This window comes from Carlito syrichta, unplaced genomic scaffold, assembly GCF_000164805.1.
Source record: "Carlito syrichta isolate Samal-C Ts95f unplaced genomic scaffold, Tarsius_syrichta-2.0.1 Scaffold103424, whole genome shotgun sequence".
NCBI classification, from domain to species: domain Eukaryota; kingdom Metazoa; phylum Chordata; class Mammalia; order Primates; family Tarsiidae; genus Carlito; species Carlito syrichta.
This window is the reverse complement of record NW_007047520.1, coordinates 58,711-71,451: the sequence shown is the minus strand read 5'-3', so window position 1 is coordinate 71,451 and position 12,741 is coordinate 58,711. Positions and strand designations below refer to the sequence as shown.

The following is a 12,741-nucleotide window of genomic DNA, read 5'->3' as shown; positions in this document are numbered from 1 at the left end:
GTCAAAATTATTTTTTGGTTTCTTCCTTTTGGAGTAGACTATTTCTTCTTATCTGAGATTTGCAGAGGGCTGATGTAGGTACTGTATGGTCTGCTTGGTTATATATCACCTTGGTATGGTGAGTTTCTCAGTTAGCAGCAGTGGCAGTCCTGTACCGGGTACCTGCACTGGCTCATGGCATCCTGAGTGACTGTTGTAACTTGGAAAGTGGTGTTATCTGGGGTTTGGGATCAGGCCTTCCCCAAAGCTGAGGTATTATAGACAAAATGCTGGGCTGTTATGGTGACTTCCAGCCAGGAAGTGGCACTTTTGGGAGAAAACCAGCTGCTATGGTGGCTGTGGGCTTTTTCCTTGGCATGTTGATTTTTCAAGGAAGTAGTAATGCACCTAAGTGAAAAGCAAGGCGTTGGAGATTATCTAAGTTTTCTGTTTTGAGCCTTCCAGGAGCGTGTGAGGGTGGATGAAGGAGTTTGAGCACCCCACAAGATTGCACTCTTGGCTATCCCAGCAGAGATTAGGAGAGAGTCTCAGGCCACTAGAGTAATTCTGCTATGCAGGGTGGGCACAGAAGAGTTTACAGGGAGTAAGGTTGCTATGGCAACAAGTCCCACTCGGCTTCCCACCTTGGCCTCAGACAGTTTGTCTTGTGAATATCAAAGTGCAGCTGGCCTCAGGGCTTCAGATGTTCTCCAGCAACCCACCTCAGCCAGGAACTACCTGCAGCTGTGGAGTTTGTCCTTGGAGCCTGTGCCCTCCCAGGCCAGCTCTAAAGCAGCCATGCTGCCCACAAAGATTGAGTTCCTGGGAAATTGCAGCTGGCACTGCTCAAGGCTGTTTTATCCTGCACCACTCCACATGGGCTGTGGTAGGGCCTGGCTTCCTCACTGCATCGGGAGCCTACCAGTAGACTGTGTTGGTGCATGCAAGAATCTGGCCAGTTCCAACCCAGATTAATGGCATTTCTCTTCCTTACACTTTGTGGTTATTACCACTTCTTTGAAGAGTCATGGGGCGTGCTGCTGGTCTTTCTGGGTGCTGAGAAAACTCTATCTTGGTTTACTCCTTACAAGAAACTCGCTGCCTCACATTGGCCATTGTCGTCCAATTTCTCTTCTAGCTTTTTTGAAATATAAAATAAAGTGTTGTTTACTATAATTATCCTACTATACTACCCAATACTAGAACTTATTTCTTCTATCTAACTGTGTTTTTGTACCCCTTAACCATCTTCTCTTTATTTCCCCTTCCCCCTTCCTCTCCAAGCCTCGGGTGACCACCATTCTACACTCTACCTCCATGAGATCCACTTTTTCAGCTCCCACAGATGAGTAAAAACATGTACTATTTTTAAGACCAACATCTTTATCACAGCTTCCAATCTCTGCGTATAACCCCTTTCCAGTATCATCTAATATAACTATCCCTTGACCTTGTTTCTAGTGCTCCAGTCTTCCTCCAATTCCTCCAATTCTTCCAATTTCTCCCAATTCCTCCACATTTTCTCTACTCCTAGGGTTTTGTACATGCCTTTTAGTTAACCTAATTTCCTAGTCTACTCTTTCCCAAAGTGGCTTAGGGAAGTCCTCAGTGAGGATTTTTCTGATCTCCTTAGACTGGATCTGATATTAAATGCTTTATAGTTTTTCATACTTTTTGATAGTATTTACTTCAACTTATAATTACATAGTTTATAATCATATTACATATTAATATCTATCTCCTTCATAAAGGCAAAAACAAGTCTTTTCTGTTAACTAATTATCCTTGTGCCTACTACAGAATTAGTGTACAAATTCCTTTTAGAACCACACAAAAACTGTGGACCCTCTCACCAGAACAAATGAAAATATAGACAACATTCTCCCCCTAGTTCAGGGGGTTCATTCCCTGACCCCAAGCCTTTATCTGTCAAGCCAGATTTGGAAACTGCTGCCTTTAAGATTAGTAGTAATAGTAATGTAGTTGATTAACTTACCTTATAAATTTTTAATGACAGACCTTTTGCCAAACAAAAATTTATGCTCTAAATTTAGCTCAATATTTTAAAAATATCTATTTATTTTACAAATAAGTAAGAAAATTCTATTCACTCCTTGATTCATTAGTTTAACATGAGCAAAAGTCAACATACTATACTTCTTAGTATTGGTATACCAAATAAATGTTTACTTTGTGTCTGGGTTACATAGTTAACAAGCGTATCTTAGGTAAAATCTAAACTTGGAAAACAGAAAACCAGTACATTATTAGTAAGCAAAACAAATTAATTTAGTCTTCAGTTAACCATTAATGGCTTTTCTCTGACCATTGCATATTTATTTCCTGTGTTGGTCTAATTTTCTATTCACCTAACTGGTATAAAAGTGAAAGCATCTAGTCAAGGCTAGATATATATGCAGAGTACCATACAAATTGCTCTGTCAAACCTTAGAGAGGTTTAGGCTTTAGCAGTTATAAGGCTCCAGGGCTAAAAAGAGCATTCAGTGCTAAGTTTATGGTGCATATAGGTGATATAATTAGGCCCCATAGACTCAATATTAAATATTGCATATGTTACTTTTTTGTACAAGAAAATTAAGTCTATTGTAGATCATATGGAATAATTTCTTGCTCCATTTCATAGCTTTCACCTCCAGGCTTAGCAGAAGTTATTGATTTTATAATACATTTTCAATATTGAAATTAATGATATTGATTTTATCATTTTATTCCCAATCATCTGCTTACATGAAATAAATCAAGATTTCCATATATCCAAAATCTGTTTGGGTTTTTGTTATTGGTTTATGTTGTGTTTCAGTTTTATTAGTATCCTTTTTAATAGGCTTGATTCTTGCAATAGTCACAATATTTATAAATTCTGATCTGTAAGGCAGCAATGTTTTACAATTTATATAGCATTAAATTTCGTTTACTCTTTCCGTTTTTTAAAGATTTGCAAATGTGGGGATTAAAATTTTGAAATTAACAAACAACGTGGTATTAACACCCAAAAGTTCTTCCCAAGACACCTTCCCTTTTGATTCTGCACATTCTTCTTGTGTATCCTTGTCTACTGTTTTAGCTCTTCATGGTGACAATTCTCAAACCTTTATCTCTAGTGTAGGCTTTTCTCCTGATTTTCATAGTTCCTACTTAACCTTGTGACTTGGCTTTTCCTCAGACAGGTCAAAGTCAATCTGTCTCATTCTGGAGTTATAATCTATCCCCTCCTCCTTCACCCAAATAAACAAGTAAGTAAATTAATCCTGTTCTTTTTCTAGTATTCTCTGTTTTAGTAAATGACACCATCATTCATCAAATTAATCAAGCCAGGTTATTCTTCCTTCCACTAAAAGTTCAATCAATAATTTCTGTTAAATCTACCTCCCAGACATCTAGAACCTACTTGATTTCATTCTGCTGATCCCACTCTGGTCCAGGCCACATTTATCCCTCACCTAGACCATTACACCTGGACCAACCTGGTAACTAGTGTCCTATCTTCATTCTTACTAACTTCTAATTCATTTGCCATATTTTAGCAGTGCGTTTTTTGTTGTTGTTTTTTTTCTTTTCTAAATGCCAACTCAGATACTGTTAAAAAAAAAAAAACAACTCTTCCACAACACTGCATTATTGGGATTGAGCCAGCATTCAGCTAGTGTACTGATAAACTGGTCTTTTCAAATTGGGTTGCTCAAACCAGCATTTGTTTGGATTAATTGTTGCAATGCTATAAGTCATTAAGTATACTGAATAGCGTCCTTCTTTCAGACCAAATCTGTTAACATGACCTACTGGGCCCTCTATTATCTGGATGCTGCCTTAATCTCCAGTCTCAAAAAACTACTTTCTACCAGTATCCAAATTATTTTTGTTCTTAGATTCTGTCAGTATCTGTCACCTCCAGCAGTATGATTAAAACATCTCCTTATACATGATCACCTGATCTCCAGTTATCTAGTTGAATTTTCCTCATCCCTAGGCCTAGACATAAATGACACTTCCATGACATTCTGTTGCATGAACCAGTAACATCCTTTGATGCCTGTGTTTTAGCATGATTGCCTCATCTGTCAAATTGCTTTATTCCCTAGGCTCGAAACTCACAGAAGCAAAGATTGTGTTCACTTTTTACACCAAGGCATAGCACAATAGACACATGATAAACATTTGACACTGAATAAAATGAAAGCTTAAAAGGAAACAAATTTTGGATCAAAGATAGAGTTTTAATATGCTGGTTTTAAAGAATCCGAATGATGTTTAGGTAATATGACATATAATTCTGAAACTCTAGAGAAATGATTGAGTCTAGAAAAAGATTTGGGAGAAAGCATCATATGGATAAATGTTATTGGAAGGCCTGCTGTGATTGTTAATACATAGAAGATAAAGGCCAATTCCAAAGGAAAGCCAACATTTATCAATGACTGTCCCTTCCATTTCTGTCTTTGATTTTGTAATATCATGCCCTTCTCTTACCCAATGAATCCACTTATATTTTTATTCATAATAAAAAGAATAATTTTAATTTAAGCAAGTACGTATTGCATACCTGTTATACTGTGCTTCACACTGTGTGTTAAAGCATACTTAGGCATGTATTGTGAAAGAGAAGTAAGTTTTATGGAGCTGCATCTCCAGGAGTTTTACAAACCAACGGAGGGCAAGATATAAAACTCTTGAAGACAGTAATGCAGCATTCCTTCAATGTTATTAATACTGCAAGTTGTAAAAGCTTGAACTTAAGTAACACCTTTTCCTGAGTTTATTCAATTGGTCATATTATCAGTGCAGTATAATGGGAGTGTGTGATGATTTCTTTCAAACATAAAAGGAAGTTACTACTATATTTTATTTTCTGAAGGCAAAAAAAAGAGCTTTTGTTTTGCTAGCATTCCAGACACAATTTTTAGCAAAGTCATCAATTGAAATCATATAAATTGTAAGGACAATGTATTGTAAGCAATGTTAAACCCATGTTTTTTTTCACAGAAACTTCACAGAAATGTTTCTTATGGGGCTCAATGAAGGACAGGTTATCAGAATGTGTGAGGAAGCCAGCCATTAGCTGAAAAGTAAAACCATCTGCACTGAGCATTCCAAAGTGAGCTAATCGATAACAACTGCTTCAGAGACCTCCACATAAGTATCTAAGTGACTTTGAAACGTTAAGTGTAGATAGGATATCTTTTTGACCTCATTCGTAAACGTACACTTTAAGTATATTTTCTTATGAGAAGATGTGTATTTAAGAGATACAACCAAAATGCAGAAAATGAATTTTGCAGAAAGTAAATTATTTGATGATGAAAGTAGAAGCAGAAGAAAGTCATCTATTTTCGAGGCACACATTGGGATTAAAACATTGGAATTTTAGTATTTACCTTGTATATATTGAAGATAGGAGTGAGTTAAAAAAAAACTCAAGAAATTAGAGGTTATTTGCTGTGTTCATTAGTGCCAGACTAAAGTCAGTTTAGTCTGGAGTTAGGTCTCCATAAACTAATTCTGATATGAAGAAATAGAATTATTTAAATTCTGTTTACCATCTTAAAAAGAAACAATTATTTCTTTTTGCATTATCTTATAAGGAAATGATATAAGCATAAGTATTAGCAAAGGCATTCCAGATTATATTTGATTTAAACTGAATGTGTCTTAACATTTTACAGCAAAAAAATATTTAAACCTAAGTAAAATATTCAGCTGTGTAAAGAAACTTAGAGGTATTATCTTGCACTTCAGTCATAGATATTTCTTCCATTAATTAAACAGAATGATGCAGCAGTCTGGAAGATTAATTTATTACATTCATATGTTCAGCAAGTGGAACGTGATTTGTATTGTATCTTTAGCAAATTAATATTTGGCAACCACAGTTACTGGAATCAGGTTTTATCCTGATGTGGAATAAGAATTCACACCAATACCAGTTATCAGAAGTTTCCTTAAGAATAGTATTTTCCTTAAGGACATAATTAATGCATCTGTGAAAAATACCATTTTTTTCTAACTCAAGTAACTGTTATTCACAGATTTTATTCAATATTACTTAAACTCCTGAATTCAGATTTTAATTTTTATGATAGTATTGTGCTTACATTTTACATATTGTATAACAATGTTAAAATTAATTCAGCTCCAGATGTAAATCTCGTACGTTATCTGCTTTTCCATAGACCCAATATAAGTTCCATAGACCCTTGATAACTGGTCATGTAATTGGAATACTAAGTCGAATTGCTGACACTGAGCTCTCAGTTTTCACCTTTTTTCCATTTTTAGGGATTATTTATTTAAATGTTGTGTAGGGATTAAATGTATAATTTTTCCATCTGATTTTACAAATGTTAATCATATTCTCCAGGGACTTATTTTAGTTCTACACTTAATTAAGTTCTATACCATTATTTCTATAATTAATGAACCCAATTTAGAATATTTATGTTTAAATTAAATATGGTACTGAGATCCTAAGATATGAGGAGAAGCTGTTTATATTTTAAGTATAAAATTGTTTTAAAGGATAGCATTTTTTATGCCATATTTGTGTCCACACAAACATTCTTTTAGAATTTAGTACTAAATTATAACCCCAAATCTTCTCAGTAAGGAAGTTCCTCACCTTGGTCTTGAATACCCTGCAAGATAAGTAGAAATAGGAACTGTTGCTTTACAACTGTTGCTATGCTGGTGTAAACAAGCTATTGTTTCAAAATGTGGCTTTATTTGCTGTCCATTCTTGTTGGCGAGAATTGACTATTAAATATTCTTATTAAAGAATGCCAGTAGATTTCAACTGGGAACCTCTCAGTTGGAAACACTTGCCATTTCCTCTTGTTTATTACAGTTTTACAGAATACACAATCAGATTTTTTTTTCAATTTCCAGCCATGCTTAAATTTCTTTTTTATGTAAGTCCTTTTTATTGTCTCTAAAACTAGCAATACTTTAATAGGAATATACTGATAGTATATGCTTATGTAAAAGTATATAACATCAGTCTCCATAAAGAATTTTATTATTATTCCTTATATCCTAAGTTAGACATAAGTTAAATATTGTGAATTTTTCAGGAACAATTCACCTTATTGCATTAAAATTATTTTAGGAGATTGTCATTTTTAAAATATTATATTAAAATCAATTATATTATAGTTTAAGTACATTATCAATTATTTACTAAGTAAACATATAGATGGAATTTTTAGCTAATACTGAACACAATACAAATTTTGCACTACATAAACTTACATATAGAATACAATACTATTGTGCACGTAGTAAAGCACGTGATAGATCACGGAATATGATAGAAAGAGTCATTATTGATGACTGTTATCTCTAGATTCTAGTAAAGAGTATGGCATTATATAGGTACCCAATAAATACTTATTGAAAGAATAGATTTTTAACAGAAATTTAAAAACCTAGAATTTCTTTCTTTTAATTTTTTTTTATTTTAAAGATGTGTGGTACAATTCAGGGTTAGGTATACAAATGTTCATTATGCGGGGACCCTTGTTGATGAGGTGTACCCTACCTCCTTCCCCAGGCAGATTCCCGCTACTGCCAATCCTGCTTCCCGCTCTCCTCCTGGCAGTTTCCGGAACTTTTTTTTAACAGAGATTTGACTCAATCTTGGTTGCTGATAATGATAATGATGGTGATGATAACAAAGAAGAGGCGGAAGAGGAAGAGGATCCAAACAATATTACTATGAACTCACCACCGTTATTAACTCTGTTTTATAGACAATAAAATGCTGGCTTATGAAAAATTTTCCAAGTCACAGAAGTAGTAAATTGCATGTCCATGACTATAAATAATTTCTCTCTGTTTGTAAGACTAAGCTCTTGGTTATTCTTGCATCTTGGGTAGAGTAGGGAAATTGCCAGTTATTTGAAAACTATATGTATTTATTTTTCAAGAGGGACATGTGAGTTTATAATGCACATCTAATTATTAATAATTTTTCAGTTCAAAAAAGTTTGAATTTTTCTAAGCTATCTAATTAGGAAAATAGGCTTGTGGACAGTCTTTGCAGCAGGGGCTAAATATAGTATACAAAAATCACAAATTGGTCTGTAAACAAGAAAATGGAATTTACTAGGCAGTAGAAACGTCATTTGATCATTTTAAATGAAAAAAAATATGTCAATCAATACATACACATAAGACCAGTACAAAAAGAAATATAAAACTTGAGGCTTCTTCAGTGTATAACAAGAGATAGCATAGGTACTGCATGTATTAATATACACATATAGCACACTCTAAGTAGATGTTCCAAATTTTTCTACAGTTGATAGATAAATAAAACTGAATTATCAAGAATCTTCCTAACATTGGTCAAAAACATCATCCTTAAAAATTTTCCTCACTGAGCTTGTCAAATAGAGAATTAAGGAAACAAAACCTCAGATCAAACTTTGGGGGTAGAGGATATGCTTCAAGAGAAAAAAAGTTTTTCACTTTAATTTTTCAGCCGATTTATTTCTTTTGATCAAATTAACTTAATTCAGCCTGCCAGTTGCCTACTTAGAGACAAATAAGAGACATGCCCTATCAGTGATTAAGATTTCCTTTGTCTTTATTTAGCTAGTCAAGCTACAAGTAAATTTTTCTCTCAAACTGCACTGTCTTTTTAATGCTTATAAAAGTCTCCAACATACAGAAAAGACAGTTCTCTAAACAGCGATTTGGTTTTAGTGCCTCTTTCCCTGTCTCTTTATCATTTTAGTTGGTATATTCACCAACACAAGTTCCTTCCAGCCTTTGAAAGCATCGATCCAAGCATACATTTTTCAGGAAGATGCTTTCTTCATGGCAGTTAGTTAACCATTCTCCATCTTCCCAGAACATTCTTCAAAGCCGCCATTCCTGAATGCACACTTGTTATCTATGGGCAGTCATAATGGTAGACATTATCCACCCCTGGAATGGATGTCTAGCCATGATCACTGATGTTGCTCATGGTGATCTGCCTCCCCTTTGGAAAACAGGCCCAGGGTGGATCTGGAGGGGCAGCCATCTTTGGGAACAAGAATGAGGATGCCAAGGGTTAGAGATGGGAAAACATCAACTCTTCCCCAAGAGCTGTTAGTTCTCTCTCATAGTGCCTTGCCTTCTCTATTGGGCTCTGCCTTGCCCTGTGTCACTTGAGACAATGCCAGATTCTGCAGTGAATACAAGCACTGTGTAAGCAAAGTTGTTCTTGGTGACCTTAGACACTGGAGCCCTCTCCCTATAGCCACATGAGGCACCCCTTCTTGTCCCTCTATTCCCACCACTGCACCTCTCCTTCAGCTTCTGCCTTGCCACAGCCATCGGCCACTTCCGGTGCCATCCTTCTCTGTTCAATTCTTCTTGCATTTACTGTCCTGGAGACTTTGGGCCCTGTGACCGCACACACCTCTTTGAAGCTTCCTCTTGTTCTTTGGTGGCCCTCGGCTTAAGGGTATCACCTCCTGATCCTCCATTGTCATGCTGTACTTCTTCCTAGACATATTCGTAGTTCATCTGCCTCTTCCAACTCCCTTAAATGTTCCTATCCCCCAGGTTTCTATTATTGGACATTTTCTCTTAATTCCGAATGCTCTCACCAAGTCATCGCATCAATAACCAAGACTTCAGTTACAACTTAAATGTTCCTGACTTTTAAATAACTCTCCTAAGCACTAGACACATATGTATAACTGCCTACTAGACATAAATTCTTGAGCTTTTGTCTGCTGACCTATACACTTCCTACTATTTACTCTATTACAGAGTTTAATCGGGCAAATTGTATGTTATATAAATATGAGTTAAATAAGTAATTTATAGCCGGGCTCGGTGGCTCAGCCTGTAATCCCACGCCTTTGGGAGGCTGAGGTGAGTGAACTGCTTGAGCCCACAGGTTCGAGACCCGCCTGGGCAGCGAGACCTCATCTCTACAATAAATCAAAAAATCAGCCGGGCGTGGTAGCACGTGCCTGTAGTTCCAGCTACTCGGAAGGCTGAGGCGGAAGGATCGCTGGAGCCCAGCAGGTCGAGGCTGCAGTGGCTGCTCCCGGCCACCGCACTCCAGTCTGGGCAACCGAGTGAGACTCCAACTCAAAAATAAATAAATAAATAAATAATTTATAAATGTATTAAAGTTATTTATTTTCTAAACCACCTTGTGTCTTGCGTAGTGCTGATTTTTAATGTAAGGTCCACAGATAGCCTAAGAGAGAAAAAAATTATAGCTATGTTAACACTGTAGAATTATCTCTTTTAAAATAGGTATACCTAGTGCAAAAGATTTCTGCCATTGCAACATTTCACCTACTAAAAGGTTTTATTCAAACTGTATAAACAAATGTCTTTTTAGAGAAGAAACTAATCAACTCATAATACTGGCATATGCTGATATCATACCTTGAGGTTATCTAAGCAGAACAGGCAGTGTTCTGGAGAATACCTAGCTAGAACCTGAAGGATTTATGCAAATGATATAGTGAACATCTGTACAGCAAACTATATATATAATCATATATGTGTCACATTCATATACATTAGTTTATGTAATCTTCTTAACTCAAGAAGTAGTGAGTCAAATGTTGATCCTCAGTTAACTGATTATTAAAGAAAACTGTGACTTGGAGAAGTTAAATAATTTTTCCAAATACATACAACTTATAAGTAGGGAAGCTAATAAGAGTACACCGTCTGGTTGTAACCTGTGCCCATTTCTTCTAAAGTTTATGAAAATAAAGCTAAGAAAACTAGCTGAATTTTACATGAATATGTAATGGATACATTTCAAATGAAGAAAATGAGGTTTTATAATTGAGATATAACTGTATTTTATTGTTCAAATTACATTAAAAAGTCTTCCTGTTGGTGTGGACAAAATTGTCAAATAATTATATTCCCTAAATACTTTCAATGTTCTTCAACTGATGGCATGAAATTTCAGCAAGGAGCCATGTCACAAGGTTCTGAAGTATGCCATTTATTTTTTTCAGCACCACTCAGATTGCCATAAAGATACAAAAAAATACATGGCTCTACTGTAGTTAAGTGACTACAAACTGACCTTATTCAAGCAGTTAGAGAGCAGGAGTTTATTTTTACCATTTGTTTTGCTAGTAATAATTTAGAACTTAAAAACCTTAAGAATTTAAATCCACTTTGTTTTATTTAATCATTAATTTATTCATGCATATAATCTTAATTTTTTTTTTAAAGGAAGAGAGCAAGTGAATTTCTTCTTAAATAAGGTATTTGGAATAAGACTTTAAACTACATTTTGACTGTAATCCAGAATAATGTAAAATGCTTTACCTTATTTTAAGTTCATTATTTTCTTCTTCTCCTTTTTATTTTTACTTTTATTTTGAGTCAGACTCACTCTGTCATTCAGGCTGGAGCGCAGTGGTACAATCTCAGCTTATCGCAGTCTCAGCCTTCTGGGCTCAGGTAGCCCTCCACCTCGGCCTCCTGAATAGCTGGGACTACAGGCAAGCACCACCATGCCTGGCTAAGTTTTTAATTTTTTTTGTAAAGACAAGGTCATTCTATGGTACCCAGGCCGATCTGGAACTCCTGAACTCAAGCATTCTCCTACCACAGCCTCTCAAAGTGCTGGGACTACAGACACGAGCCACTGAGCCAGCCCCTAAGCTCATTATTTTCATAATGCCATTGTCAAGATAGCAGAAACACAGCTTTATCCATTAAATAATGAATATGTTTATTTTATTTTAAGCAAAGTAAATTCATAAGAGATCTGAGAAATGTAAAAATGTACATTGAGAAATAAATTTAATTTGAAGTGGAAATTTATTTTATATCTTTGTAATTTATGTCTATATATTCCGTTTACCTAAAATAGGACGTAAACAGGCATTTCTGGGTTGTGTGACCAATAGCTTTATTCTTAAATCACAAAGATGTTTATTTCTGTGCCACTTTTAAAATCCCTGGAAAACTTTGCACTTTGATATCAAATAATCTAGGTCCCTGAAACAGTTCTTTTTTTTGAACACATTGGTCTACCACATCTCTGCTCTGTAATCATTAGTTGGTTATCATAATTCTTATATGCTTCATAACTAGTGACATAAGATAAGCATATGGACTATTTGTTATTCTGATAAAAGATACTGATTAGGATAAAAATAGATTTTACTTTGTAATGATAAGAAACAATAGTTTCCTGCATTTGTTATGCAGCACTACTTAATTATAAAGAGTTAATCTCACTCTTTCTTGGACTCCAACATTTACCATAAAAGTGCTTTACAGCATCTATATAATTTTTTCTTCTTTTTGTCCCTTCTTTGTAGTTGTTTGAAATTACAGTGCCTCTCTCTCAAGGCCCTAAACCAGTAACAATCAGTTTTGCCAATCACACTTCCTGCCGATGCATGTCTAAACTGGATGTTTACAGACAAGTTCATTCAATTATTAGACGTTCCCTGCCAGCAACACTACCACAGTGAGTATGAATTAAATCTATTTTTTCTGCATCCTCTACTAATAAAAAATTATTTTCAAGTAAACAGTTTATTAAAAGAAGTTTTGTGAAATTCACTATAAAAAACTTTGCATCAAATACAAAACAAAGACAAACTTTTTTTAGTGTGCTATGAAAATAAATTTATCTGAAACAAGGAAGCCCATTTTTTGGGCAAAGTAGTTTGCAATAAAAAAGAAATATTTCTATGGAATAACACACATTCCATCAATGTTCATAAATATCAGTAAGGGAGCCTAAATTAA

The 12,741-nt window shown here is 35.1% G+C and overlaps 1 protein-coding gene across 1 annotated transcript in view; it reads left to right on the top strand.

Annotated features, from left to right (window-relative positions):
• The window catches only part of VEGFC (vascular endothelial growth factor C), a 77,511-nt gene that overhangs the window by 43,293 nt on the left and 21,477 nt on the right, over nucleotides 1-12,741 (top strand). The window contains exon 6 of the mRNA XM_008065577.2: nucleotides 12,306-12,457. Coding sequence (XP_008063768.2) covers nucleotides 12,306-12,457 — 152 coding nt within the window. The remainder of the gene's footprint in view (nucleotides 1-12,305; nucleotides 12,458-12,741) is intronic.